At 53.0% G+C, this 27,069-nt stretch overlaps 1 protein-coding gene and 1 long non-coding RNA gene across 2 annotated transcripts in view; both read right to left on the reverse strand.

Annotated features, from left to right (window-relative positions):
* Positions 1-1,503: 1,503 nt before the first annotated feature.
* Positions 1,504-10,349, reverse strand: LOC138925326 (uncharacterized). Its single transcript, XR_011441312.1, has 3 exons — positions 9,993-10,349; positions 7,216-7,309; positions 1,504-4,125 (listed from the first exon to the last, which is right to left on the reverse strand). It is a non-coding gene; the product is annotated as an uncharacterized lncRNA (long non-coding RNA).
* Positions 10,350-12,333: 1,984 nt separating this feature from the next.
* The window catches only part of UBE3B (ubiquitin protein ligase E3B), a 50,163-nt gene continuing 35,427 nt past the window's right edge, over positions 12,334-27,069 (reverse strand). The window contains exons 22-28 of the mRNA XM_005612489.4: positions 24,576-24,713; positions 24,155-24,220; positions 22,218-22,276; positions 19,571-19,753; positions 18,988-19,099; positions 15,631-15,723; positions 12,334-14,595 (exon numbers count right to left, since the gene is read on the reverse strand). Coding sequence (XP_005612546.1) covers positions 14,404-14,595; positions 15,631-15,723; positions 18,988-19,099; positions 19,571-19,753; positions 22,218-22,276; positions 24,155-24,220; positions 24,576-24,713 — 843 coding nt within the window. The 3' untranslated portion in view covers positions 12,334-14,403. The remainder of the gene's footprint in view (positions 14,596-15,630; positions 15,724-18,987; positions 19,100-19,570; positions 19,754-22,217; positions 22,277-24,154; positions 24,221-24,575; positions 24,714-27,069) is intronic.

Here is a 27,069-nt window from a genome sequence, read left to right on the forward strand (position 1 = left end):
GGTGGTCCACACCAGGTCTGAACTGGAAGCAGGAGCAGCTGGAGCCCCGGGTGTTAACTGGTTCCGAGGGCTTGGGGCAAAACGCTCAGTTCACTCAATTCTGCCCACTCCTCAGAACCTTTCACGAAGGAGCAGGACGTATATAATAAGAACAGCAACCCGATGCTCCGAGCCATGGTGGAACATACCCCACACGGACAAGAGCAGCTCTTGGAGTAAATACAGTGTCCTACACTGACAACCTTTGAAACAAGGCAGTTTGTTGCCAAATCCGGTCCAGCCAGCTCCTGCTGGGAGGGGCTGTCACAGACCGGATGTTGACCCAGGTCCCCAGGCCCCACGTCTGCGTCTTCCTTTCACAGCAGACAGCAGACTTTCTGAGCACCGGCCCAGGGGCAGGGCGGAGGTTTCTCCTGGGCGGCCACCCTGGGAGGACTGAGAAGCCTTCTCTATGGGCTGGAGGATGGGGTGGTCTCTGCTCTTCTGCAGGCCCTTCTGAAGCCATCCTGGACCTGGGGCAAGAGGAAAGTGTGTGCCCTGCGTGCCCTCACCAGAATACGCTCCCCAGCCTTGACCCCAGCGGGACAAGTTAATGAAGCTCCACAATCGAACCACATGACTAGGGAAAGCCCATGGCGCCTGACCTGTTTGCACCACTGTCCACCCTGGGAAATGACTGTCCCTGCTGCACGGGGACGCAGGGTCGGGAAGCAAACAGCAAAATTGTGATACCTTGATCATAGATCTTTTTTGCATAATTTTGATTTTTTAAACTATTGCATGAAAACATTGTTTTTGTTGCTTAGTGGGGTTTTTTGGCACTCCCATACATCTTGCACCCAAGAAAGTGCCTCACCTGCCCCAGCCTAGTCCAGGTCCAGCTCTCGGGATACATTGCCAGAGATGAGCTGGTGGTCGGCGCTTCCCTCGGAGAGCACCCGCCATAACAATAGCGCCAGCCCGCACTGTGGCAGCGCTTGCCATGAGCCGGGCCCCCACCAGGGCCCCTCAGACATCATCTCGTCCAGGCCTCCCAGCAGCCCTGAGACAGGCGCTTCCTATGGACTCTGTGCAGGTGAGGAAACTGAGGCTCATGGGAACCAACTTGTCTCAGGGAGTCAGCGCCAAGAAGTGGGCCTGGGACATGGCCTTGTGACTCCTGGCCCAGTGCTCCTCGCCTCTCCCCACTGCCACTTGACAGTCATTTTAATCACAACCTGGGCTGCCAAGAACAATGTCAGGCACTAATAGATTCTGCTGTCTCATTTCTCAACCTAGTTTCCCTTAACTGATATTTCATGGCTATTGTTAATGTGCATTTTTCACCGAGTAATTTCCATAGCCCCAAGTTGTAACACATCCCAATGACAAACGTCCCCGGTTCCGAATCCCCCGTCAGCTGCAATGTCACCCTTGCCTCCTCCCCGACACCTGCCTCCGACAGCCCATCCAGTTTTATGATCGCTCTGTCCCAGTTATCACTACTGAACCTCTAAGAATCCAGACGCATTTCAAGTTTAATTGAATAAAATTCTTTGTATAATAAATTCCGCATGAATGCTACATAAATCAGTGCCTGGAAGGATTTGTGGCTCGCCTCCCACTTCACCCAGGCCCTGGAATCTCGCTGGCTATACCGGACCCAGGCTGGTCCTGTCTCGCTTATCGAGAGGGCTCGCTCCAGCTTTGTGGCCCACCTGGGCGTGCCATTTCATTTGCTTTGGCCTGGTGCTTTTCTTCCCTGGGAGCCCCTCTTGGAAGACAGTGCTGGAGCCCCAGCAGAGGGTGGGGACACCCAGGAAATTCAGGGATGTCCCTTGTGTTCTCCACTCCGCAGAATCAGAAACATCTGATGAAGGCTACCTGCACTCTCTCCCTACACAGATGTGCACACACGTGCTCACAGTTTGTACACAACTTGAAGTCCACGGAAGCCCGAGGGGAGAATCCCTGGTCTGAGATGACCAGTGCAGCGCCCTCTTCAGGAGCCGTGGGACTCACGGGCCACGGGCTCCAGCAGCCTGTGTGTGGGGCTTGCATAGCTCCAGCCTGGAAGGGTGGGAAGGAGCACCTGGAGCTGCTGGATGACCTGTGATGCCTGGAAGACCGTGTGAACAAGTCAAGCACACGGCTCCCGCCTCGGCCTCAGTTAGACCTGGGTTCAAGACCAGCTCTGTCACTTCCTAGCCTCGTGACTCTGGGCAATTCATCCCATCCTTTTTTTTTTTTAAAGATTGGCACCTGAGCTAACATCTGTTGCCAGTCTTTTTTTTTTTCTCTCTTCCCCAAAGCCCCCTAGTACACGGTCGTATATTGCAGCAGTAGATCCTTCTGGTTGTGCTCTGTGGGGTGCTGCCTCAGCATGGCCTGACAAGCGGTGCCACGTCTGCGCCCAGGATCCAAACTGGAGAAACCCTGGGCTGCTGAAGGTGAGCGTGTGAACCTAACCACTCGGCCAAGGGGCCGGCCCCTCATCCCATCTTTCTCGGACTTGCTGCTTCATCTGTAAAACGGGAATAATAGTATCTACCCCGTGGGGTCACTGGGAGAGTTTAATGAGCCAGTATTTAAAAGGGCCTGGCGCGCTCCACGGCAAATGTTAGCTGCTACATTATTGTTGTTGGCTGTTATTATTACTGTTGTTACTGGAATTCAAGTTCCGGCTCTGCCACTTCTGGCTGAGTCACCTTGACTAAATCATTAAACCGCTCTGAGCCTCAGTCCTCATCTTTTCTAACTGGGGATAAAGATGCCAACTTCCAAGGGTTCAGGGAATAAGTCCACGGGCCTGGCACATTGCCAGCAGCTCAAAAAAAATTGTAGTTATTGTTGTTGAATCTTGTTTTATCCTTTTCAGGCCCAGGGGAAGGGCAGAGGACCACTGAGCAGTGCCTCTGGTTTGTGTAGACTTGCCAAGGGTGGGGAACGCTGGTGGCCTTCAGAGGGGGCTGGTCCCCGTCAGACCAGGGGGACACGGCTCCCCCAAGATCCCCAGAGTGAGAAAGAGGCAACTTGGTCACAGAGCAATGAGAGCCGAAAGGGATCTCAGAGATCACTGCCCCTGTTTTACAGATGAGGAAACTGAGGCCGAGAGAGGAGATTAGTAAGTAAATGTGAATAATAACCACAAACTGAGCACGGCTTGTATCCAGCATCTTGCTGAGCACTTCCAGGCAACAGGTCATTTAATTCTTTCAACAGCCCTTGAAGGTGGTGCTGTTCATATTATCATCATCCCCGGCTTACAGAGAAGACGCTGAGGCCCACAGGAGCAATGACTTTCTCAAGGCCCCTGGGCTCCAGGAGGTGGAGCTAGGCTCTCATCAGCGCTGTAGGCCCCCAGCACCACGAGTAGCATTTACTTAGCACTTGCCCTCACGCTCGGTTGTACCGCGGTCCTGCGGTTTTATGCCTCCTTGTTTCTCAGAACCCCTCCGAGGCACGCAGCTATTCTCCCCATGTCACAGGGGAGGAAACTGAGGCTCAGAGGGTGAAGTCATTTGCTTGAAGTCACACAGTCCTCCAGCGCGTTCTTACCACTCCACAGTGACTCCGGCTGCCTGAGGTCTCCCGTGGGCAGCAGCTGAGTCAGGACAAGGACTCCAGTCTTCAGATGCCCGGGAGTGGCCATCTTGGGACAGTGGCGATGAGGACGTGATTAGCAATTACATGGGGCCAGGGAGAGAAGAGGGTCCCCTAAACCCAGAGGACCTGCTGGCCCCGATACAAGCGGCCTCAAAAGTAGGCACGGGTTCAGGGTGGCACTGGCGCCAAGGCAGCCTGGAGAACCGATGGAATCGACGGCAGAAATGCGTCCAGCTGACTCAGGATCTGGGGTCTCTGGGTGACCTCTCCCCGCACCAGATGCTCCCGAGGCTCAGATCCTCTGGCCCTCGTCACTGGCCATCTGCAGCGCCCGCGTCCCTCCCCCGCGAGCAGGTGCCTTTATTTACGATCACCTTGGAAGGGTCGAGCAGACATATGTTGCTAAGGGTCGTTTATTCTTGTTTATAAAATTTATGGCTTCACCTCGATTACACACTGTCAAAACGGGAAGGATTGGCCCCAAAGTCTCTTGCCGCATGACTGCCTCAGACGTGCGTACATCTGTTAACTCCGTGGGAGCTGTAGAGGGAAATAAGGCTGCCGATAACTCACAAGCTCGCTGTCCCGGCACGAGGGGCGGGCAGCAGGCCTGGGAGAAGACATCGGGGCGCCTGCATGGCAGGGGGAGGTGAGGGTCTGTGAGGGCCCCCGCCCCGGCCTGGCAGTGGGCGCTCTGCAGGCACCTGGGTTGGGGAGTGGGAGAGGAGGCGCTTGGCTCCCACAGCCCTCACGGCTCGGCCGCAGGACCCGGCAGCTGGGAGGGCTCTGAGCCCGGGGCTCTCCACCTGCAGACTTCAGAAACGCTGACTCTGCGCTGCTGGGGGCCTGGAGAGGGCTACGACCTTTCAGGAGGGCAACTCGGCAACGCGTCCAAAAGTCCTAGAAAAGTGCATCCTTACAGTCCAGCAATTCCGCGTCTGAGAATTTCTCAGAAGGAAATTGATACATCGGTGGAGCCATAAGGATTCTTTTCAGGGCAGTGCTGCTCATTATAGTGAAAAATTGGAAACAAATGTCCAACAATAGGGAGCTAATTATTAAATAAGTAAAATATTTAACAATAAGGGACTATAAGAAATATCATAAAGCTACTGAAAGTGATGGTGTCCGCATATGTACTGCTATGGAAAAGTGTTCACAATCTATTAAGTGAAAGAAAATCCCAAGTTATAATATGGTGTATAGCATGATCCAAATCCTGTAAAAGAAATATACGTGAGTGTATATATACCATAGGAAAAATGCAAGGATCTGTTTCAGAATACTTACCTCGAAATCATGAGATTATGGCTGGTTTTAACTTTCATTTTTGTCTGGATTTTCTAATTTTTTTTCCAATGAATTTGGGTTGGATTTGACAAAGGCTTACTTGTGTAATAAACATGAATGAAAAAGAGAAAAGAATTGACCACTGCTTTCCCTGCTGGTAATAAGTCATCTACCTCCCTTGGGATGTTTGGAGCCAAGAGAGATGCCCATGGGGAGGGTGCCCTCCAGGAGCAAAGCCATGGGGCCCCTCCAAAGTCTAGAAGCCTGAAGAACACACCTGTGTTCATCTGTCAGCGACAGCCGGCTGTTTGGAGTGCGGCCCTGGGCAGCCTGAATGTGGACGCTTGGCTTCCATTCTAGAGCAACAGAGGGAAGAAAAATGATGAGGACCCCACTGAGGTGGCCCTGGGGGAGTCAGGCCAGCTTTTCAGAGGATGTCAAGGATGCTGGCATCCTTCTTTCTCCTCTGTTGGTTGCTGCATCTTTATCTTCTACAGGGTCTGAGAGTAGACAGAGAACTTTCACGTTTATTATCTTGTATGAATTTCCCTCCTGGATTATCACCTGAACTTTGCCAGGACAAACTGGTGCCCCATTGGGGAGAGTGATGAGTCCAATGTGCCACAATCAGCAAGTGGCAAAACCAGCACTCAACCCGGGCCTCCTGTATCAAAATCCGGCTTCCTTTCCCAGCTCTGTACTGCTGAGACAGGGGAAGGGCTTATCCCAGGGCTGGGACAAAACGCCAATTCCAGTTGATTGGTAGTGGCTGCCTGGAGGGCTGTGTTCAGGAGCCTGAGGCTGGATCCAGATTCAGCAGGAAGGAGTTTGGTAATCCATTAGTAATGTCTGCCACAGCTTCCGATGGAGGTAGTGGAAAAAATGGGGTGTAGTTGACAGTTCTGGATTCCTAGGCTAAAGCCCTCACAGATTTCAAAAGGGTGGGGACTTCAGAGGCAGGTACCATCTCCAGGCTGCCTGAGAATGGTCCGACTGTCCCTCCAAGGCAGCCCTAAAAGCAGCTCTCCCAATGCCACAGCTCCCCGAGAGAGCAGACTGGCAGGACAGGGATTTCTCAGAGCTTTGGGGAGACACATCAGGGTCACAGATCTCTGAGGACCAAATACCTATAAATCTGACTAATTAATTAGGCAGCCCTGATGAGCTCACCACCATAATTCAGAATCTGTAATTACACTTTACATTAAAGCATGAGAAGTTAAGATTAAAGCCAGTGAGAAATGGCGTGACACCTCCCGCCCCCAGCCCACCTCCCCCCTCTGCACAATCCTCGACCCTCCTCCCGCCAGCAGGCAGGTCTCCTGCAGGTAGTTCCAGAAGGCACACCCCTTGGGCTGCTTTTTGTTTCCTCTGGTGCTGTTTCCTGCTGTGCGAGGCACCTTCCCGGAGGTGCTGCATTAGTTGAGGCAAACTGTTCAGGGGGACATTTTTGGGTTTATGTTTACAATGCGCTCCAGCCAAAGACCACGCAGAACGCACCTGTGGTTGAACCAAGTCGGATGATAGCGTCGTGCAAGGAGAGAGCACGCATACCACGGGCAACCGCGGGTGTTTCAGGAAGAGGATGTTAAAAGGACTTGTGTGGGGTGCTTTGGGGAGGGTTCAAGAACCCGGGGGAAGTTCTGTGATTGGGTATCTTAATAACTCTTACCTAGGAGGAGGGAGGAATGAATGAGGCTAAAGCTGTAACGAAATACACTGGAGGGCTGATAGGCACAGCCCCCACCCCAAGGACCTGGACCCACTTTGCAGACATGCGGGCGTGCGCGCGCGCACACACACATACAATGTGACTGAGCATTTGGTGTGGGAAGTAACCAGAATGCTTACCATGTGCCAGGCAGAGCACGAATGACCTCACAGCACCTACATGGGAAGAGTCATCACCCCGCTCTGCATGCTCGGAGAGGTGACCTGCCCCGGGTCACAGTGAGCAAGTGGCCAACCTGGACTTGAATTCTAGTCTGCCTAATCCCAGAATCGGAACCCTTACCACCGCCCGCCCTGGAGGCCAGAGCAGGCCTTGGAAGGCTTCCCTGGAAACGGCAGGAACCCCCACGGATATCTGCTGTTTGGGAACGCACCATCCATTCTCTCCATTTCTTTCGGGGGATTTACTTTTCCCCACGGGACATAATCTCCAGGGACCTCTGCCTTATTTTCAACACACCAGAAATCATCCTGTTCGGTGTCCGTCTCTCCCAAAGCTGACTGTATCCCAGGGCCGAGACCAGTGCTTGGCACCCAGCAGGTGCCCAAGAATATTTATCGACTGAGTAAATGGAAGAACGACCTCAGTGCCTCGGTCAGTCTACTTACTCTCCCCGAGTTTTCTGTGAATTTCCCTGAAGATTCACGTGTGCACTGAACGAGGGGAGATTCCCGGTCGGAGCTGAGTCATTCACGCCGAGTCCTGAAGATGAACAGACACAGCTGCAGTCTCTGCTCTCCAGCCCCCTGACTGCCCCGGCTCCAGTTCCCTCTCAGGCCTGGTCCTCCAGCCCTCCCCACCTGCCAGTCAACTCCATTCCTGTCTACGGGAGGCAGAGCTGGCTTCCGTGGCTCATGGCTCAAGAGCCCTCGCTGATACAGACCACCCCTGATGGTGGTTAGAGGTGGGCAGTTTCCCACCTTCCAGCTTCGTAGTGTGAACACCTGCTGGACAAGCCACCTGGCTTGTTACCAACAGGGAAGACCAGGGAACTCTGCCATTGCCGCTGAGGCAGCAGCAAGTTCATCATCATTATTAAGATGTTTTGGGGGCCGAGGAACAAGGCCTTCATAAAGAAGACACCACAGTCCCAAATGGATCCTGTTCCCAGATGCACGCAGCAGCCACTCGTGGAGGGGGCAGGGCCCGTCCCGCCTGGTCTCTGCCTCAGCTGGCGAGGAGAGGCTGCAGCTTGTTGGCACAGGAGTGATGCGCTGAGGAAGCGGTGGGCTCCTGGAGCTCCTCAGCCTCCCTCCACCTGGGGAGCTTCGATAGGGGGATGGTAAGACAGCAGAGCAGAGCGCCCTGGGCTCAGGTGCACTCCCAGAGCCAACTCTGCCTTTTAGCTCTGTAGCTGGCAACCAGTGCCGTGCTGCGGACTGTCAGCTCTCCTGGTTTTGCCAGGACGTGGGGAGATGGAGCTCTGGGGTCCTCAGCAAGTCCTTAAAATTGCTGCAGGGCCTTATTTGCAAAGCGGGCACAGTTTTGTCTGTTTCCAGCAGCAGCCCCCAGGAGGGGGGATGGGAGAGGAACATGCAGCAGATGCAGCAGGCTCTGGGTCAGGGGTAGGGCAGCCCCTGGGGCTTTGCTCAAGCTTGGGCCCTTTGCCTAGAAGACTCTCCCACCCCTCTTCTGCCTGCTCAAGCTGGCTAAGAGCTATGGAGCGTGGCAGACCAGGGTTCAGATGTTGGCTCTGACACTCACTGACCCCAGGACCTTGGACAAGGGCCTTGCCATCTCTGAATCTCAGTTTTCCCAGCTGTGAAGTGGGCATGCTAACAGCATGCCGCCAGGCACAGTATGTGAGCATACGTCTCTTCCTTGGCTTATTATACCTCTTCCCCTACCCGATAGCGAGCTCTGTAGGGCAGGGTGATGCCCATATTCCTCCTGGCTGCACCCCCAGCACCAGCCTAGCCTGGAGCATAGTAGGTCCTGTGTGTCTACTTCTTGGATGAATGACACGAGCCTGAGCTCCCTGGCAGTCTGGCTTCCTGGGCCGGCTCCTGGCTGGGACACCTGCCAGCTGCCTGGCCCATCTGGTACCATCTGTGGTGATGAGAACGCCATCCTGGCCATACGGCAGACTCCATGCTAACCCTCGCTGCCCCCCACAGGGTAATGCTCCCTTCCGTGGACACTGTGCCTGGGGTGGGACACGAGCAGGTCGGGGAATCAGTGGGGCCAGGCCCCGTGGGGAAAGGATCGTGGAGCCTGATGTTTGGTACAAGTGCCCAGAGCAGGCCAAATTGTCAAGAGGACAAGTGTCACCATGTCCCCAACAAAGCGTCACTGTGTCCCCATCCCCCGTCTCTCTTTACCCCCAACCCCAGGCTCCCCTGCCTCTGCCTGGAGATCCCTCCCTGGCAGCCCCTCTCGGTCTGATTGCACCTGACTTCTAACCCTCCCCGGCCCGCCCATCTCCAGTGCTCCCCACCGCACGGCGTGTCCAGCACAGACGACTGCTGAGGCAGCAAAGCTAGTGGAGGTTGAAGGGGACTTGCAGAGTCACAAAGACCCAGGGCCAAAGCCCAGCGCTGGCGCTTTCCAGCTGTGTGGTCTCCTGTAAGTGACTCTGCCTCTCTGTCCTCACGTGCAGAACACACCAGTTGCACGCCCAGTGCCCAGGGCGGGTTAAATGCAGCCGCTCCTGCAGAGGGCTGAGCGCAGGGCTCGGCCCGAGGGAAGGGAGCTACTGCCGCTACTACTGATGGCACGACGCCCACTCCTGTCCTTGGTGGCAGATGAGCTTAATTCCCCCCGTTCGCCCTCTCCATGCCTTTTATCGGCCGCCTCCTCTGCCCCGAATGCCCTCCTTCCTGTCTCCGAAGTGGAAACCTCTTCCCAGGTGAAAATAAACGAACACATCCTTTGTGGCCTCCATCTCCCTAGACATGTGTGACCCCTCTTCTCTGACCTCCAGGCACTACTTGTCCCACCACCGTGAAGATGCTTTCTAAGGTGTGACTCATTATGCCCATTTCTCAGATGAGGAGAGAGGCTCCCACAGCCAATGAGTGGCCGGCTGGGCTTGGCACCCATGTCTGACTCAGCCCACGTTTCCACTACTGCCCCTGCTGTTTGTGAGGTCATCAGGACAAGGATTACTATTACCGGGGCAATTTTACTGACGGGGAAAGAAGGTTCAAGGGGTCGGACACTTGCAGCCAGGCTCTCTGGTGGAGGGTCTGTAAACTGCCACACTCACCCCAGGCCACCCAACCTGTGGGTCTCCCTATAGCTCAGAAACCACCCAACTGCCAACGGCTGAGAAAATCACGATGGGAGTATGGCTGCTGGTCCCAGGCGGGGGAGACGCTGTGCCAAAGTGCAAGGGGGAAGCTCAGGGTACAGCCAGGGCTCAGGCAAAGGAGGGGCCGCAAACCTGGGGCTGAGGGTGAAACGCAGCCAGAGCTCCTCGGACATCCTGCTAACGTCAGTGGATGCTTTCTGGCAAGGAGTTTGAGAAACAAAGACGAACTCCAGAGAGGGCCTCCAATCAGCCCCTAGAACGAAATAATGACAGCAGTTATAATGGCCACGACTCGCTGTCTGTCCTCCGAGGGCCCGGCTGGGGCTTTTCAGGCAATGCCGCGTGGTGGGTGCTGCCACCCCTACTTTACAGAAGAGGAAACTCCAGCCCAGACGAGCACGGGGCCTAGTCCCCGCCTCCCTCCCAGCTAGCGAGGGGCCCAGCTGGGGCGCGAACCCAGTTCCAAAGCCCCTGCTCTCTGCCACGCCCTCAGTGAGATCCAGATGTGCTTGGCTCAGACTCTGCAGTCAGCTGCAATCTGTTAAGCACGTGCCTGCAACAAATGTTAGTATCATGATGACTATAGTGAGGAGGCTATTCCATTCGGACTCCACGCTCGCAAGGCTGGAGAACCATGGGTGCCATCTGGGCCTCAGCGCAGCCTCTTCTCCGACACGGTCTAACACTGAGAGTGTGAGTGTGTGTGTGTGCGCATGTGTGGTGGTTGGGGGCACAGCACAGCGAGGTGCCCCCGGCGTGCACGAGCCTGGAAACACCTTGGCCCAGAGCCTTCTGACTGAAGACCTCTTGGCTTCTGTGCTGTTCCTCTCGGCCGACTCCCCGTGGGCAGCCTGGAGGAGGGGGTATGCCTTCCCCAGTCCTGCAGAAGTTCCACACAGCTCACAGATGACCCTTCTCCACGTACCTTCCCATCGCCCTGCTGTGGCTGGCGGTTGCAGCAGAAGCTACTCAGGAAGCCTGGCCAGGGGCTGGTCACGGGTGGTGTGCAGCCCCATTTTCCTCAAGTGCAAGGTGAGGACATGTAGGACGAGGACTGCTGTGTGAGGGCCGCCTCGGTGCCAGGAACTGAGCCAGGCGCCCTGCACACGGGACTCCATGCACTCTCGGCACCCCCTGCAGGAGGCATGAAGACTCTCGGGAGCGCGCACAGGGGCCGCCCTGTGTGACTCAGAGCCAGGGAGGGAGGGCCTGGGTTCGCACACATACAGAACCCTCACTCTCCTTCTTGGAGGACGCTGAACCAGTCACTTTCCACAGCTCTTGAGCCACTCTTATCACTTTAAGAAGTTTCCAGGAAATAAGTCTGAGGCCTAAGGGAGCCCTAGATCGACACATTAACCAAGCTTAGAAATAACCCACCTGTCCAGACCCTATCGCATACTTTCAGCAGCGCGCTATCAGCTAAACTAACAGAACAAAGGCCGATGGCTTTGCTGCAGTCAGAAACACAGTGGAGACCAGTTTCTCAAACTGTGTTCCTCCCAAAGGTTCTTAGGCACTTGCAAGCTGCCAGTGTACTAAAATTGCCTTCAGTTTAGTAACTTTTTTTAAAAACCTACTTATTTTTCCTAGTTATAGAGACAAACTTCCTCTTTGCAGTGATAACTTGTAAGTGAAAGCCAAAATGTCACAGAAGGCGGCACTGGGTCTTCAGGTGAGGCCTCTCTCTGAGGCTGCCGATGTAGCTGGGGGCTCTGCTGCGCTGTTTCCCTTTCGGGATGTAAAGAGCCCACGTGAGAAAGCCTGCAGGGTCCAATTGCTCCAGGTGCCCAGGTGTTCCCACAGTCGTGAAAAGCCTGCCAGGCTCTCAGGGTTTCTTTCCCTGAATCCCTGGATTTCTACAGGTCAGCAAGGCGCTCAGACCCTCAGGTGCCCCCAGGCCAGGGGAGGCAGCAAGAACTCACAGGGGAGGGGAAAAGCCACCCACGGTGGAGTCGGAAACACTGGCAAGTTTGAGATGGTTTATGCTGAGTGTAAATCTGGGCCTGTTTAACAGAATGAGACAGGGCTGTGTGTCCTGCATGAGCCTCAGGAAGAGAGAAAAGCAGAATATACCCAGATGTAGCTGTAAAATGTTACTTCGCACACTTTTGAATTATCTGGATTCTTTTCAACAAACGTCTATCACTGCACATCACCGTGTGAAACATGCAATTGGAGGATGGCTGCCTCTGAGAAGGGGGAGAAGGGCGGGAGACGGAGGGGGCTCCTGGTGGCTTTAGCTTTACCTGAAACGGGGTCCTTCTGAAGACAGACTTGGAAGCAGCTATGACAAACTGTCAACCAGTTACCTCTGCGTGTCAGTGGGACGCGATGCCTGTTATACCATCCTCTGCATCTTCTGTCCACTGCGCGAGCCGACGTGCTCGAGAAGCCCCAGCCACCCCATCCTGAGCTACCCAGGCACGGGAAAGCGCTTCTTCTTTGGATAAAAAGCAGAACGCAGCCATCATGTGCTGAAGTACAAATTTAATAAAGCCTTTAGCAAGTTTTAATCCATAAGTTATCTATGAAAACAAAAAAACCCACAATTTTTTAGAGCCATCAAGAGCCGTCAAGGTGTCAGTGAACACCAGCTATAAAAGAACAGTCAGTGTTTTAGATAGTGCAATATTTCCAGCTGTTGAAGAGAAGAATTTAAACAAAATTACAAACTACCCTTCCTCGTCCAAAACCAAAGTTGATGTTGGTGCTTAGAACCCACCCTCTCCCCAATCCCACGCTGGCCGATTCTCAGGTAATAAAACTAGGATGGGACCAAACCCCCTCGTGCAGGCTGACAACTATTTAGGCCCCAGCGGAAATGCACAAACCTGCTCAGGGTACACACACACCTTCAGAAGAGATCTCCAGAGGAACTGAGCATTTAAGGGAAGGGGCAAATCCATGGAATCAGAGGGTACTAATGAATCTTAAATAATAATAAGTTCCTGTCTGTCTTTAAATGCCCTGCCAACTTTCCATCAAAGTAAAATGGACACTGTTCTCCAGAAGTCCAGGGGCTCTGAGAGAGCCAGGCTTGGAGGCGGCAGGACACTGGTGCCCAGCTGAAAGCCTCTAGGGGAGGATGGAGATGGGCCTTGGCCTCCTTGCCGCCAACAGGAAGGTTCTTGCTGGGGGGGGGGGGGGGGGGGGGGGAGGGGGTGAGAAGAGAGCTGTAAGCCCTAAGCTGGCACACACAGCGGGGGAGGGACCAGGCACTCCCCGCTTCCATTCTGGCTTCAGTCTTGGTGGTGGGGATGCACAGGGAGGGTGAGGAGGTGGGCGAGGGTGGATGGCGGTCAGTATAGACCACCAACATGGCCTTTGCCTCAATTCCCTGGATCTAGAGTAAAGTTCTCATGATAAAGGTAAAGAACAAGGGCAAAAGAGTAAAACGGGCTAGAAGAGAAAATGAAGTAAAAACAAAACAAACAAAAACAGCCAACCCAGAGGGCATGTGAGTTTCCTCAGCCGCACGAGCGTTCGGCAGCGGGAAGGGATGCCAGATCCCCTGTGCTGAGGAAGGGCGAGGAGCAAGACCCCAAGTTCTCGGGCTTCTGCGACTACGGAGTAAAGCCACTTCCCCGACGGGAGAGGCTCCTTCCACTAGTGTTTGTTCCTGACTAGATAAGAGGCAGGGCGAACAAGCAGGGGACAGGCAGCTGGCCCCTCAAGAATCAGCAGGCTTTGACTAACAGCCAGCACCTTCTGGAAACGGAGCTGCTCTTCAGGGCCAACAGGTTTTTTCTTCCAAACCCAGGATGCCAATGTGAATGCACAAGGTGGGAACAAGCCAGTGGAGGCCCCCTGGCAGCTCAGCCTGCCGAGGACTGAGTATCTGAGAAGGGGCACTGCCGCTTGTGGAACGGGTGGCTTCGAGGTGGGGGCAGCACCCAGAACTTCCTGTGCCCCACGGCCTCCCCAGCAGGCGGCTCTGCTTCCCTGGGGCGTAGGTGGGCCTGGCTGCCTGGAGCGAGGCCACTGTGGACGGAGTGGAGGCCGAGACTCTGTCGGGTGCATAGAGGCTTGGAAAGGCCTGACCTGAGTAGAGTTTTCAGAAATGGAAGGAGCGCGTTGCAGTTGCACGCACAGCAGGCTTCGTGCTCTCAGGCCCACGTCATGAAAACTGCTCTGGGCCTTGGAGTTCCTGGGACTCGTTCATGCACAGCTCTCTCAGAGAGTTAAGGAAAGAAGACGACTCACAAAAAGGCCCGACTATGGAGAAGAGAAGCCCTCTGCACTCCCGGCCTGGGCTTCAGGCCACTGGAAAGGAGGAAACAGGACCAATGCTGGCAGGATCTGGAGGTTTATTTTCAACACCCCCTTCCCATTAGTGTCACCTGGAGAAGGCTGTGTAGAGTTGTCAGGTGCGTCCACAGTTCTTGAGGCCACAGGGGAGTCTCATGGCTATAGAGAGGGTCTGGGGGCCGCTGTCACTTGGCATGTCAATCACACTCCCAAGGGAACACTGCCTCCTGGAGCTGAAGGTCCCTGTAGCCCGGGAGCCTGCAAGGGCAGGGGGGCAGGCCCGGGGCGGGAGCTAGGAGAGCTCGAAGCCCGTGTTCATGCTGATGGCGTAGCGCAGCTTCTCCCGGAGGACGCTCTTCTTGCTGTAGTTGGGCAGCTTGAGCAGGTTGAAGCAGGTGGAGGAGGTGGGCAGACGGCCGCCTGGCTCCCGCTTGCGGATGGTGAAGAAGCCCCGGAGGACGCTGCCCAGGGTGTCCCCAGTGTCCTGCAAACACATACCACAGCCTCAGGATAGGAGGTGCCTGGCATAAGTGCCTAGGCAGGTGCCAAAGAGGGTGGCTGAGGAGAGGGCCTGGCCAGCCCCTGGGTGTTAAGCAGAGAGTGGGCGCTGCCGTGGCACACCTGGCCTGTGAGCGGACACCGATGCCTGAGGCCAGCCCCCAAACTGGCCAACTGGCCCAAGTGGCCCTGAGGGGTGAGTGCACAGAAGCAAGCCTGGCTCCGCAGGTCTTACACAGGGGAATCCTGTATTAAGTGAGCGCGTGGAGATGGGGCCTCCAGTTAACTGCGAGTTATCAGTTAACCAATTTGCAAAGAGCCAGAATACTGTAAAAATACTTTAGGTGCCACTTCTGCATGCAGCCTGACACTGTCTCCCTGACCTCGCAGCACGGTGGCCCATGGCAGACTGTGACTCAGGGCAGCCATCCTTCAGTAAGGGGGCTGAGGATCATTAAGTGTCACGTGGGAAGAGGGATCCGGAGCCCAGACCACAGCACCCTGAAAGGCAGTCACATTCAGAGGCGACCGGGTTTTCATGGAGGGTGGCGGGGGTGAGACACCTTTAACAAGAGCGACTATCTGAACATCCCCACGCGGAGCCTGACAACTCCCAAGGCACCCCTTCTCCCTTCACAGATGAGGGCACAGAGCAGCTTGCCCACATGCGCGCAGCCGGAGGGTGGAGGAGTCTGACCCAAGCCCACGCCTGTCCAGTTCCGAAGCCCGTGTCCTGCCCCTCTCCCACACTGCCTCCTGGCCCTGAGCCATTCTAAACACACCCCAGGTACTCTCCCCTGTGGGAGTGGAGAGAAAGGGAGAGCTGAGGCCCAGAGCAGCCTGAGTCCACGGCACTCTCTGCAGGGCCAGCCTGCTCTCCTGGCCGGAGAACCGAGGACCTCCTACCCGGCTCTGAGGAGCCCAGCTGCCCGCTCTAGGGTGCAGCCTGGGTGAAGGTCCCACCTGGTAGGCACAGCAGACAACAACCAAGAGTGGTGAACCCCTCCCTCAGCAGCGGTACCTGGTCATCAGACACTTCGACACAGCGGATGGAGAACGGAGGCTTGAGGTAGGCAAATCCCAGGAGTGGGGGCCTGGAGCAGCTGGTCACAAACTGCAACACAAGGCAGGGTCGGGGGACAGAGTGGGGCTCTCGCTCCCTCAGAAATGGGCCCTTTACCAGTTGAGCTGTGCTCTTTAGCTTTCTCCAGTCATTGCATCATTCATTAACTGCTGTTCAGCAGGCAGGATGCATACAGGGTGCATTTGGCCCAAGAACTGGTACTCGTCTCACATCTCTCTTAAGGGTGCTGCTCTCTGGGGCTAAAACACATGAAATCCACACCAGCTGACATGGCTAATCACTTGTGGGAGTCAACCCAGGGGCTGATGGAGCACGTGCGGCTGAGGAGTTCAGGAACCACACAAACTCCCCAGCGGGGACTGCTCTCCAGTGGGACTGCCATGCAGGCAGCAGGAATCACAGCTGCTGACTGACACCGTTCCTTAAGGCGATGCCATGCAATGAGAGCAGCGGAGAGGAGAGGGTGAGGTAGCAGCTGGTGGAGCCACTGAGTGTGGCACGGGAGAGAGGGCTATGCCAAGAGCTGAGGGCCTGGAGCCAGGACACAGGGAGCCCTGGTGCGGACACACCACCAACTGTACTCACTCACTTTGCACTGGCTTCCTGCTCAGCTTCCTAGCCACGCAGGGGAGGAGGCGGAGGGGTGCGCACCTGGGCACCCTGGCCTGCTGGTTTACAGAGCAGTCTGTGAGCTGGGCTCCTGGGGGCCCTCTCTGACAGACGAATCTGCTCTCAGCACACTGAGAAGAATCAGGCCTCGGGAGCCAGTGAGGTGGAGGGGCAGACCCAGGTACCAGGCACCCCAAATGGGGCCCAGGGGCAGCCAGCCACACTTTCCTGCCACACTCTTAGAATTCCTTGCATCTTCCAGATGGCAGCACCTGTGTTCTTTCCCCAACTGTGCTAGCTCATGCCTGGACAGAAGCATGTGACCAACCTGGAAACCCAAGTGACAAACCTGCATAGGAAAGTCCTGAGAAAGCATTCACTTTAATTCAGTGTTAACCAAAAATGCTCTCCCTTCCCTAGGGGATAAAGGGATCGGCTACTTACGACATGAAACTGTGCTTTACAATTCTGTGGCAAGTTAAGTGTTTGGATCTTAAAATAAATACTACCATTTAAACAACGGTATAACGGTTGTGAGATTCCTGAGACCATCCAAAGACAATTTATGTGTGTCATGCTTCAAAAATAGTTTTTACAAAAAGCATCAACAAGATACATTACTGTCCTACTATATTTTATCTTCCACCATAAAAACCACAGCAGCAGCTCCTACTCAGAAAGCACTGCAGTTTCCACACCGTGCCGAGTGCTCTGCGAACCTGACCTCGTCTAACCACTCCACAGATGCTGTGGGATTCGACCGGTTTTCAGGAGGAGGAGACAGATCCAGAAGAGTCTGCACACATCCCAACTCAGGCCGCTCAGACGTGCTGCCTGCTGCAAGCCAGGGCTGGTCAAAGAAGGGAGGGACACTTTCACCCTCCCGGGACAGGAGGAACGGAGGGCACGGGAACCCTCCGGGTGCTCTGCTGTCACTACATTTAAAGAAAGCACAGTCAGAGCCACTCCTGTGCAACAGCGCCGTGTCCTGCCCCGGCTCGGGGGCCTGTCTGAAGCTGTAGAGATGGGCAGGCACAGGACAAGGAACTGCAGGTTTGGTGACAGGCTATCTAGGGACACAAATGCGCCCACTGTGAGGGGCAACAGCTGCACAGTTGGGAGACACTGGCTTGCCTCTCTTCCTAGCAGAGGCAGGGTGAGTGGTTTTACAGGCCGGCAAAGACTGCGTTGCCTACAACAGGCACTGCTGGAAAAACCAAACCGACTCCCGTGAGAATCAACTTCTGGAATTACATCTGTCTGCCAACCCCCCGAGTTCCTCGAGACCCGCAGGGACGACTAGTGCGTTTCTGTATCTGTGGACGGCAGTGAGGGCCTCCTCCACGGGAAGGATCTCTCCTCAGAACAAGCCAAGGAGAAGGAAAACCGCCGCTATTTCAACTGGAGGTGATACTGTCCACGTTGCCTCAACAACTGAGGTCACGTGAGACCATTCTAGAACCCAAATGTCCAAAGGAAAATATTCCGAGGCGCTTAAATTTACCCCCTTAATATGGCAAAGTATTCATGATAAAATATCAAATAGAACAGCAGGTGGCAAAGTGATATGATTCTATTTTTACAAACATATATACACACATAACACGTCCAGACAAGTGTGTGTCATCCAGTGTCCTATAAAACACTGTGTCGATGTCAGTAACAAAAAACAACACAGCGGCATGGGGGAACATTTTGAACCTTTACAACTTTAAAGACACCAGCACAGGAGCACTGGTTAATGTCAGCAACTCTATTTGCAAAAATATCCATTGCTATCAGCCTACTCGATCATATGTTTCACTGGAACATGGTGTGTGTGTGGTGTTGCATGTTTCACACTATTGAGAAAAACGGTACACAGAGGTAGTCCCTGGTGAGTAGGGACGGAGAGTGTTTAAAAGTTTGCTTGTCTGTATTTTCTTAAGTTACCTTACGGTAAGAAATACCATTTACTTCTACAATGAAAGGAAAAGTAAGAAACAAGATGTTAGCTTGAGCAATGACTGGATAAAGAAGATGTGGTGTATGTATGCAATGGAATACTACTCAGCCAGAAAGAAGACAAATTCATCCTATTTGCAACAACATGGAAGGACTTGGAGGGAATTTTGCTAAGCGAAATAAGCCAGACTAAGAAAGACAGACACCAGATGATTTCACTCATATGCGGAATATAAACAAACACATGGACAAAGAAAACAGTCAGTGGTTACCAGGGGAAGGGGGCTGGGGGGTGGGCACAGGGGGTGAAGGGGAGCACCTATGTGGGGACAGACAAGAAATAATGTACAAGTGAAATTTCATAATGATGTAAACTATTACAAATTCAATAAAAAAATAAATAATAATTTTAAAAAGTAAGAAACGAGATGTTGCAAGGCCAGTAGCAGCAAACTGACGAGAAGTGCTGAGCCCCACAAGCATGCCCGCCCACATAGGCCTGTCTCTCAGAGGGGTAAGCGGCGGGCTGGCAAGCTCACAGGCTCGCCCTCACCTCGAGCTCCTCTCTGTTACTGCTTTACTGACTGGGTAGGCCTGTCTATGGGAGAGGATGCTGACAAGATGCGGTCCCCTTGATAACTTTATTTCTTCCCCAGTGTAAATTATTACATCGCTGGCCTTCTAGGTTTATGAGACTATCTATGCATGCATGAAAGCATTTATAGGTAACATATAAAATACCTTCAGAAACATTGCTCTCTCGTCGGGCGTGAAGTCAGAGGCCAAAATATCCCAGAGCCAGATAATGACCCTGTGACTTCCATGAAAACCGCCGTAGTACACTGTGTGTTTCCTGAAAACAAGCCAGACAATGAGCTCAGCCACACATGCTAACAGGTGCTCACATACACAGGAAGGCACAGAATTTAGACAAGCAGCACAGCAAACTCCAGCAGGCCGGGCAACTACTAACTTCCGGTAAAGCCAGAGGTTCGTGCCTTGGTAACCTCACACCCCTGGAAGCTAAATGGGCAGAGAGTTCTAGAGCTGGCCCCACTGCTCCCAAGCAGAAGGCAAGAGGAGCTCCTGCAATACGATTTCTTGGAACTTCAGAGAGCCCTGCAGTCCTCAAGACCCTGCCATTCTCAGTCTCTAGGTAGACAAGTGGTTGTGCTTTTATCCCAAAGCAACTCACCCAGTTGTCAGGGAGGAGGGGGACAGGTGGAGACGGGCTCCTGAAACAACTCTCCAAAGGAACTCAGCAAGGGAGCAGCTGGTTCTAGGAGGCCTAAGAATTTCCCCCTCCCCCTCACTCGCCCCTTACTTTAAATCTTCCAGATCAATCTCAGCATTGTCACCGGAGATGAGACGCTGTAGCTCAGGGGTGGAGAACATCCGGGTCCACTCGGGTTTGATAATGGAACGGAATCCGCTAATGAGGGCAGCTGTCTGGTTTTTGATTTGAGTGTGCATCCGAAAATGTGCCATCAGATGAATGTAGCTAATTCTGTGGCCAACAAGAGAAAACAATGGAAATTAACAGGACAGGGGGCTGTTACCAATGGCTGAAAGATGAGTCCAGTCATTTCTGAACCATCTTACAAAAACACAAATAATAGCACAGCATGCCACCAGAATGATGGCGACGATGATGATGATGATGATGATGATGATGGCTCTCCTGAATGGCACGTGTGCCACTGTAAATGCGCTAAGTGTTCAAGGGCATCAGCTCACTCACTCCTCTCAAAACACCAGGGGGTCCTACATCAGGATAACACCCACTGGGTCAAGAATCAAAGTGAGACATTCTCCAGGTGAGGAGAGGACCCTTCCTAGTATAAAGGCACTTTCTGGACCTTTATTTAACTTCATTGTTTCAGACATAAACCAATTCAGATATAATTCAGTCCTCCAACAGGCTTTAAAGCAGAGAAAAATTGTTTCATGTTAAAACTTCAACCAAAGCCTTGCTAATCTGGACCAAGAGTCTAGGCCATGACAATGTGGGCCTGCAGCAGGTTTTCACCCAACGCAGCTGGCTTATGTTTAGGTTCACCTGGAAGTCAGAGCACTAACAACGTTCCTAGCAGAGGGACTTGTGGGTCTGCTTTTATGAAGACAAGGATCTCACCTACAACTGTATAACAGAATACAATTCTTTTGAACAGGTTAAATACATTCCAAGAGGCTCATTACCATCGCTGATTTCTTAGCAAACCATTTACTCAGAGATGGAAGAACTTGAGCCCGGCCCAGGTACAACTCTCAAAATTCCAAATTAGTACAGTTCTAAGTAAATCTCATTTACCTGACAATGCTTAGATCTGAGTTACTGACCTTGAAAATATCCCTATTTAAAAAAAATTATCCAGCTGCAAACTTGCACATTAATACACTTAAATACGACTTTTCCTATTATTGCTACTCCTTTCTTGAACTCTTCGAAGCAGATTACTGATACTGTTCCATTTTACCACAAGACAGGGAGTGTGGGAGACATTCTCCTTTAACATCTAGGAAGTGCAAGATCAAATATCACCCCTAAGGCGAGGAAAACTCGCGTTGCCAGGCCTTTTAAGATAGTCTGTAGAACTGAATACCTCTGCCTTATCCTGAGGTTTTACATTAAGAACATGGAAGAATTCGTGAAATGACTTTCTACAAGGAAGTTTCAAGGCAGAACAGGAATTTCACTCCAACACAGGGTGCATGGACCCACTTCCTCTGGCTGTTATATACACAGCTTCTACCATCAACCCTGTGCCATAATGCCTGGCAAAACGGGGCCATCTGAGGGTGGCCAACTCTATGTGACATGTCACATATCTGCTGATGGTGACAATCACTGCTCTCATTTCTTAAGGCCCTCCTTTGAGCTAGACATCCTGGAAGGTATTGTACGTGGGTTATCTCATGTGAAGCCCTCTGAAGAGATGGGTGCAGGGCACATGGCAGGCAGAAACAGGATCCACCCCTGCTCTCTGATGCCCCCAGGCAGCTCCTCCCAACCTGTGTTCTCTGTTCGTTCTCAGTTGTCAAACTAATGCCCCGTGGCCAAGAGTCAAAACCGGTGTATTTCAATCATGATGAGAGTTAGGTCTGTTCTTCTGACTGTTCTGGCAATCTAATAAAAGCTCCCCAAGCATGCAGACTGACCGGACCACTTGACCCGAGAGGGACATGATGCTCAGGAACATTGGGCTGTAATGCGCATCTGATCCAAATGACTCACCCAGCGGGACTGAGCTCTCACTTGTCATTGAAGAGAGCGATGCTCAGATTAACAGTTCAGATGCTCAGCTGAGCCTGGTGGCAGGAGAAGATTGATGGATTGACAAAAGGGCCAATATCTACTCCTCCTGCCAGGTTCTACGGTTTTAATTAGGTGAGAACAGGGCCAGGCGGAGACAGCGCATTGAGGGGTTTTGCTTCTAGGGACCAAAGAGGGTGACATTTATGATAGATTCCTAAAAGCCTGTTATCTGTGATGATAGCTGCCAGGCCTCAGAGTCTCCCCACGTCTAAGGACCCATCTGCTGCATTTGACTTCATCACCGTGTCTTCTCAAGAATCGTGTTTTATACAATTGTCACATGCTATCATTCCAAAATGATCTGCCCCTCCGAGGTGTCTTTCCGCCTCCGTGCCCTCTGGGTTCAGGACTGCGTGCCTGAACAGTTTGGAATCCATCTGTCTGCATCTAGAGCCGCCATTCAATTCCTGGGAACACTGCAGCTTGGGTGCCTCTGACCTTAGGAGTGCTACAGCAAAAAATAAATTGTCAATTCTTATTTTGCAAATAGAATTTAATACGATTTCAGCCTATGAACTGTAACCAGTAAATTCCATTATGATATTTATGGCCTCTTTCTACTTCAATCCATCTTAATAAATTCTCAAAGCAAGCCTGGAGAGCAGAATGAAGTCTTTTCAAGTGGTGGCCTTAAGAATCTAATTGCTATACTCACTTATTTTCATTGGTAACAGGGATGGTCTTCCCTCCAGGAACCAGTTCATGGCAAACCAGCTGGGGGAGAAGAGGGGGAGCAATTACTCAAGAATTCTAATGGGGAAGTAAAACCTCCTGAAGACAAAAGGCCCCGTCGCCAACAGCCATAATAATAACAGAATTAACATGGGCTATGTTTGGAAACAATCATTTTCACAAAAAGCCAGGGCTTAAATATCAATAAGCGGACCCTGCACAATCAATATGAATGGTTTCTCCTCATCCGATCCTTGTTTGAACATCTGTATTAAGGCTTCAGATGTCACGGAGGGGAACGTGTTCACATTTAAGAGCACAGAAGGATGGTTAAGGAAATGTTGGTACAACCACACCCTGGAATACTGTGCAGCTATTAAAAAAACATGAGGAAAATGTGTATTTATTGAAGAGGTGGGAAAAAAAGCAGATTATATAACCACATGCTTGGTATGGTACCATTTCTGGAAAAAAAAGAAGTTATATATGTTCCCAGGGAGAAAAACCTGGAAGGACACAGGCCACATGTTCACAACGGCACTCTCTCTGTCATCAGCATTTGGGTGGTTTTCATTTTCATCTTTATGCTCATACTGTAGCTGAATTTTTAGTTGAAGAAGTTTGCATTTCTCTTATAATCAGGAGAGGAAAATTAAAAACGTCAGGAGGAAGGCTCAAAATCTGATTAAAGATTTGAAAAGTATAGAATCAACTGCTTTCCTCAACTTCAAGAACTTCTGTGGGTCGCCTAAAAATCAAAGACTGTATAATTTTAATAGAAATTCTATTAATACAACATATGACAACTCTAAAAACATAGAAAGGAAGAACAGTGGCCTCCATTCCACTGCTATCAACATCCGGGGTACACTGGAGGATTTTAAAGCTGGGAGGGCCTTTAGGAATCACCCAGCCTGGTGTTTCCCATAAAAGGTTCCAGGGAACACCTTGCCTGTGAACTGGTAGGTGGAGACTCATTCTGTGAGATGGCATTCTCTCCTCTCTGAAAGAGGAGCTCTGTGATCAAACAAGCTAGGGAAAGCCGAGGTGAACACAGCCACACCAGGTTTCTTCCTCACAGGCTTCTCAGAGTCCCTATATGCCAGCGTGCTCGGTGGCTCTTCAGGAGGAAGGCAGGGCATGCAGGCGTCCACAGAGCCTCCAGTGACACTGGTCCCAGCAAGGACTCACATTCGGGAAATGGCACTTTCTGAGATAAGGAAAGTGGCTCAGAGAGACCGAGTGACTTCTCTGAGGACGCAGGCATGGCTCCAAGAAGCCAGCCCTGCACCAATAATCAGCTCACGGTGCGGCTTCTCCAGAGCAGTGCTCAGGCCACGCACGCAGAGGCTCAGGCAGGTGTCCACTGGGAGGCTACCGGAAGGGGCCGGGAGCATTTCAGAGAAAAGCTGAAAGGAAAAATTCTGGGAGGAAACACCTCTGCCACCACGATTTCAAGGGTCTCTTTCCCCTGCTCTGCTCTTTATGATGAGGACAAACAAGGACAGGCTTCTGTTAGAGGCACTTCTCGGGTGGCTTCTCCCATTTAAGCCATAATCCTCCGTTTGTAACAGCTAATCCTCACCATGGTAACGAAAAGCAGTGTTACAAATGCAGAGTTAGAGCTGCCATCAGGAATGACTCTACGTGCCCTCTAAGCAAAGCAGCGTCTCGGGGGGCGCTCTCCAAGGGGCGAGCAGGCAGAGGTCGGGTTGGCTGGGAACGGAAGGGAGAATGCCCTCCCTCCTGGCAAGGCGGGAGAAGGATGGCTGAGGGAGATGGAGAGGATGAGGGGCCAGACAGACAGGCTGACAGAGCTTCAGTCTGTGGACCTCCTGGGGAAAACACCAAGAGTGGGGCAGGTCTCAGGAAGTCCACCGAGGGAGGGCAAGGAGAGTTCAGCCACAGAGGCTGACCTACCTGACCCATCACATCCTCGTCGTACGACAGCGTCAGGCCCAGGTCAGAGATGTCCCCATCGTAGCGCTAATGCAACAGAGACGGGGAAAACATAAGGGCCAAGGAGCACAAGAGCCTTGAAGAATGTAACGCTCCCCTCCTACGAGGTCTGCTTGGGCAGTAACCACTGCGGCTGCTTCAGCTTGAAGCAAGGAGAAAGGTCAGCCACCACCTCGAGGAAGGAGGCTGTGAGCATCAGTCCCGAGAGGACGTGCTCAGAAGGGGACGAGGGGACCTGCTGTGGCTGTGGGCGGGCCCCTTCCCTACAGCAGGAAATCTCATCCCACCACACGACAGGGTAAAGTTTGAACCCTGCGTGGCTTCACTCCACCGTGAGCCCACACCAGCATTCGGTCAAGCCCTCCCGCCTTTCCACACTGACCTTAATGGAAGTGAGGTTTTTATAGAACTCTGAGTCCAGAGAGGGCAGTTCGTCCACAGAACTGTAGAAGACACTGTGGTGGTGCCCGAGCAGCTGGCTCAGGAAGAAGGACGCGAAGGGCACATCCACCACAATTCCCTGGGAGAGAGGAGACAGAGGCTTGCCCTCCACTGGCCAGGAGTTGGGCTTGCGGATCTCATCAAAGGTGGCTCTGGCTGCAGAGGGGCCCTGAGGGAGCTAATGGCATCTCTAGGCACTTCCTAAATTTTCAATCTGGAGAGCAATACTTGCCCATCATTTAAGAAACACAATCGAGTGCCTCCTGGGGGGACATTACAGCAGAGTGGCTAAGGGCACAGGCTTCGGAGTTACACAGCTCAGGGATCAAATCCCAGTTCTGCTGCTGCCAGGCCACGGGACATCGGCTTTCTCACCTGTACATGGGGACCAGCACAGCCCCTCAGTATTAACGATTAAATGAGAAGGGTGTGGAGGAACACAGAGGACAGGCTCTCACCTGGAGGCCGGCCAGGGGCAGCTTCCAGGAGGAAGAGATCCCTAAGCTGGTCCTAAAGGAGCACATGGCGTGCTCCAGGGCTGGAACACAGGTCTGCCCAGCCACAGCACAGGCTGTGAGGCGGGGGAGGCACACTCACGAGCCTCCTGGAGTCTGGACTCTACCCTGAGGGCAGCAGGGAGCGCTGGGAGGCTCTGAGCAGGGAAGCGCCAGATCCGAACGTTATGTGGGGAACGGCCAGGAGGAAGGCAGGAGGCCAGGATACAGCCAGGAGGCCGTGGCCTAATGCCAGGCACTGCTGACAGATTGTACCAGGTGGAGAGAAGTGTGCAGACTGCAGAGACTTAGAAGGGAGAGTCAAGCACCTTGATGATGCCCCGTCACAGACATCAGGAGAGAAGTGAGTTAATGCCAGTTGCCCCTCACACAGGGCCCAGGATGTCCTAACTTCTCTCATCTGTACTATTATTGTTGGAGAGGGAGGGGACAGAGACTAAGCCCAGGAAATGGAGGACATTCACAAAAGGGGAGTCCTGCTTTTCAGCTGGCCCAGACTGTTCTGGGTCTGAGTACAGCTACACGTTTAAAGGAAAAACACGGCACATGCCCAGGTAGGTCCCCATGGGATTTTTTTCGAAATGGGAATGAACTGAGATGTCGTCTCCATTTTGCGGATGTGGAACAGAAGCACAGAGAATGAGCCCAGGTCATCAACTGGTCCAGGGCAGGAGGAGGACTGGAGGGAGTCTGGGCAGGGACTCGGCTGGGGCACCTGACTTCCTCATGGCCAGAACTGAGGCTGTTAACACAGAGAGAACGGCGGATCCAGTATGTTGGCTCACATGGCCTCCCTCCCTCAACCGCCAGGCTGTGGGCTCTGCCTATGGCAGGCATCCTGGTTTCCCAAGGGTTTGCGATGGGGTGGGAGATGAGTGCTGCTCAGGGGGCTCACATCCTTGGTGCCTGGGTGAGGGGCCTGGGAGAGCCTGGGCCCTGGGTAAGGTCCGCTGTGGCTCTGGAGCCCACTGTGAAGGCCGCAAAGACTGGCTGATGACAAGCACGTGCTGCGGCTTTCCTCCCTTCCTAGGAAGCGGGACTCTCAGAGCAGAGGGTCAGGGCCACCTGGGGGTAGTTCTGCCAGCTAGGCTCTCAGTGGAGAGGGACCAGGAGCTGTGTGGGCCTCACCCAGGGCCCGCACAAGTCCACTCTGCCCTGACTCCATGAGGCCAAGGAGCAGAAGCTCAGACACCCTTCCTCCTGATAACAGTGTGGATGGCAGTGCCGACTTCCCTGTTCCAGGTGCCAGGCACCGCCTGAGGCGTTTTACCTGTATCACCTCCTTCACGCTCTACGGTAACTCGAGAACACGGCTTTTATTATCTGCACTTCACTGATGAGGACAGGGGCCTATGGAAGTAAGCGACTTTATGCGCCTCAGCAGACTCACCTTGACCAGCTGTCTGGGCTACCTCCCACCTCAAGCTCTAGTCTGCAGGCAGCTCCCAGGCGCCTCTGGCTCACTTCGAAGCACTCACTCAAATAATGACAAATTTTAAAACAACCGTAACAACTATGAAACTGCACCAAATGCTGCCCTCCTACACCGGGACCAAGCTCCGCTGTGGAGACCTGCTCTGCACACCGCTCCCAACCCCTCAGGGAAGCAGAGGGCTGGCTTAGACTCAGGCCAGCCTGGGTTCAAATCCGGGTTCTGCTGCTTTAACTAGCAATGAGACTTCTCAAAGTCTTGGTCCTCTCACCTTCATGTAAACAGGACAGCAACAGCCATGCCACAGGACTGCTGAGAGGATTAAATGAGGCAACACATGGAAGGCACCGAGTATTTCTGTCCAGTAGTCTTGGTTCCTGTCCCTCTTTCCCTGACTTGATCCTAATGACAGGTAGTTTACGTGGCTGGGCTTGAACACACGAATGTATATGAAGCCCATGGTACTTCTAACGTTTTATTTCCCATTC

Source organism: Equus caballus, chromosome 8 (genome assembly GCF_041296265.1).
Source record: "Equus caballus isolate H_3958 breed thoroughbred chromosome 8, TB-T2T, whole genome shotgun sequence".
Lineage (NCBI taxonomy): Eukaryota > Metazoa > Chordata > Mammalia > Perissodactyla > Equidae > Equus > Equus caballus.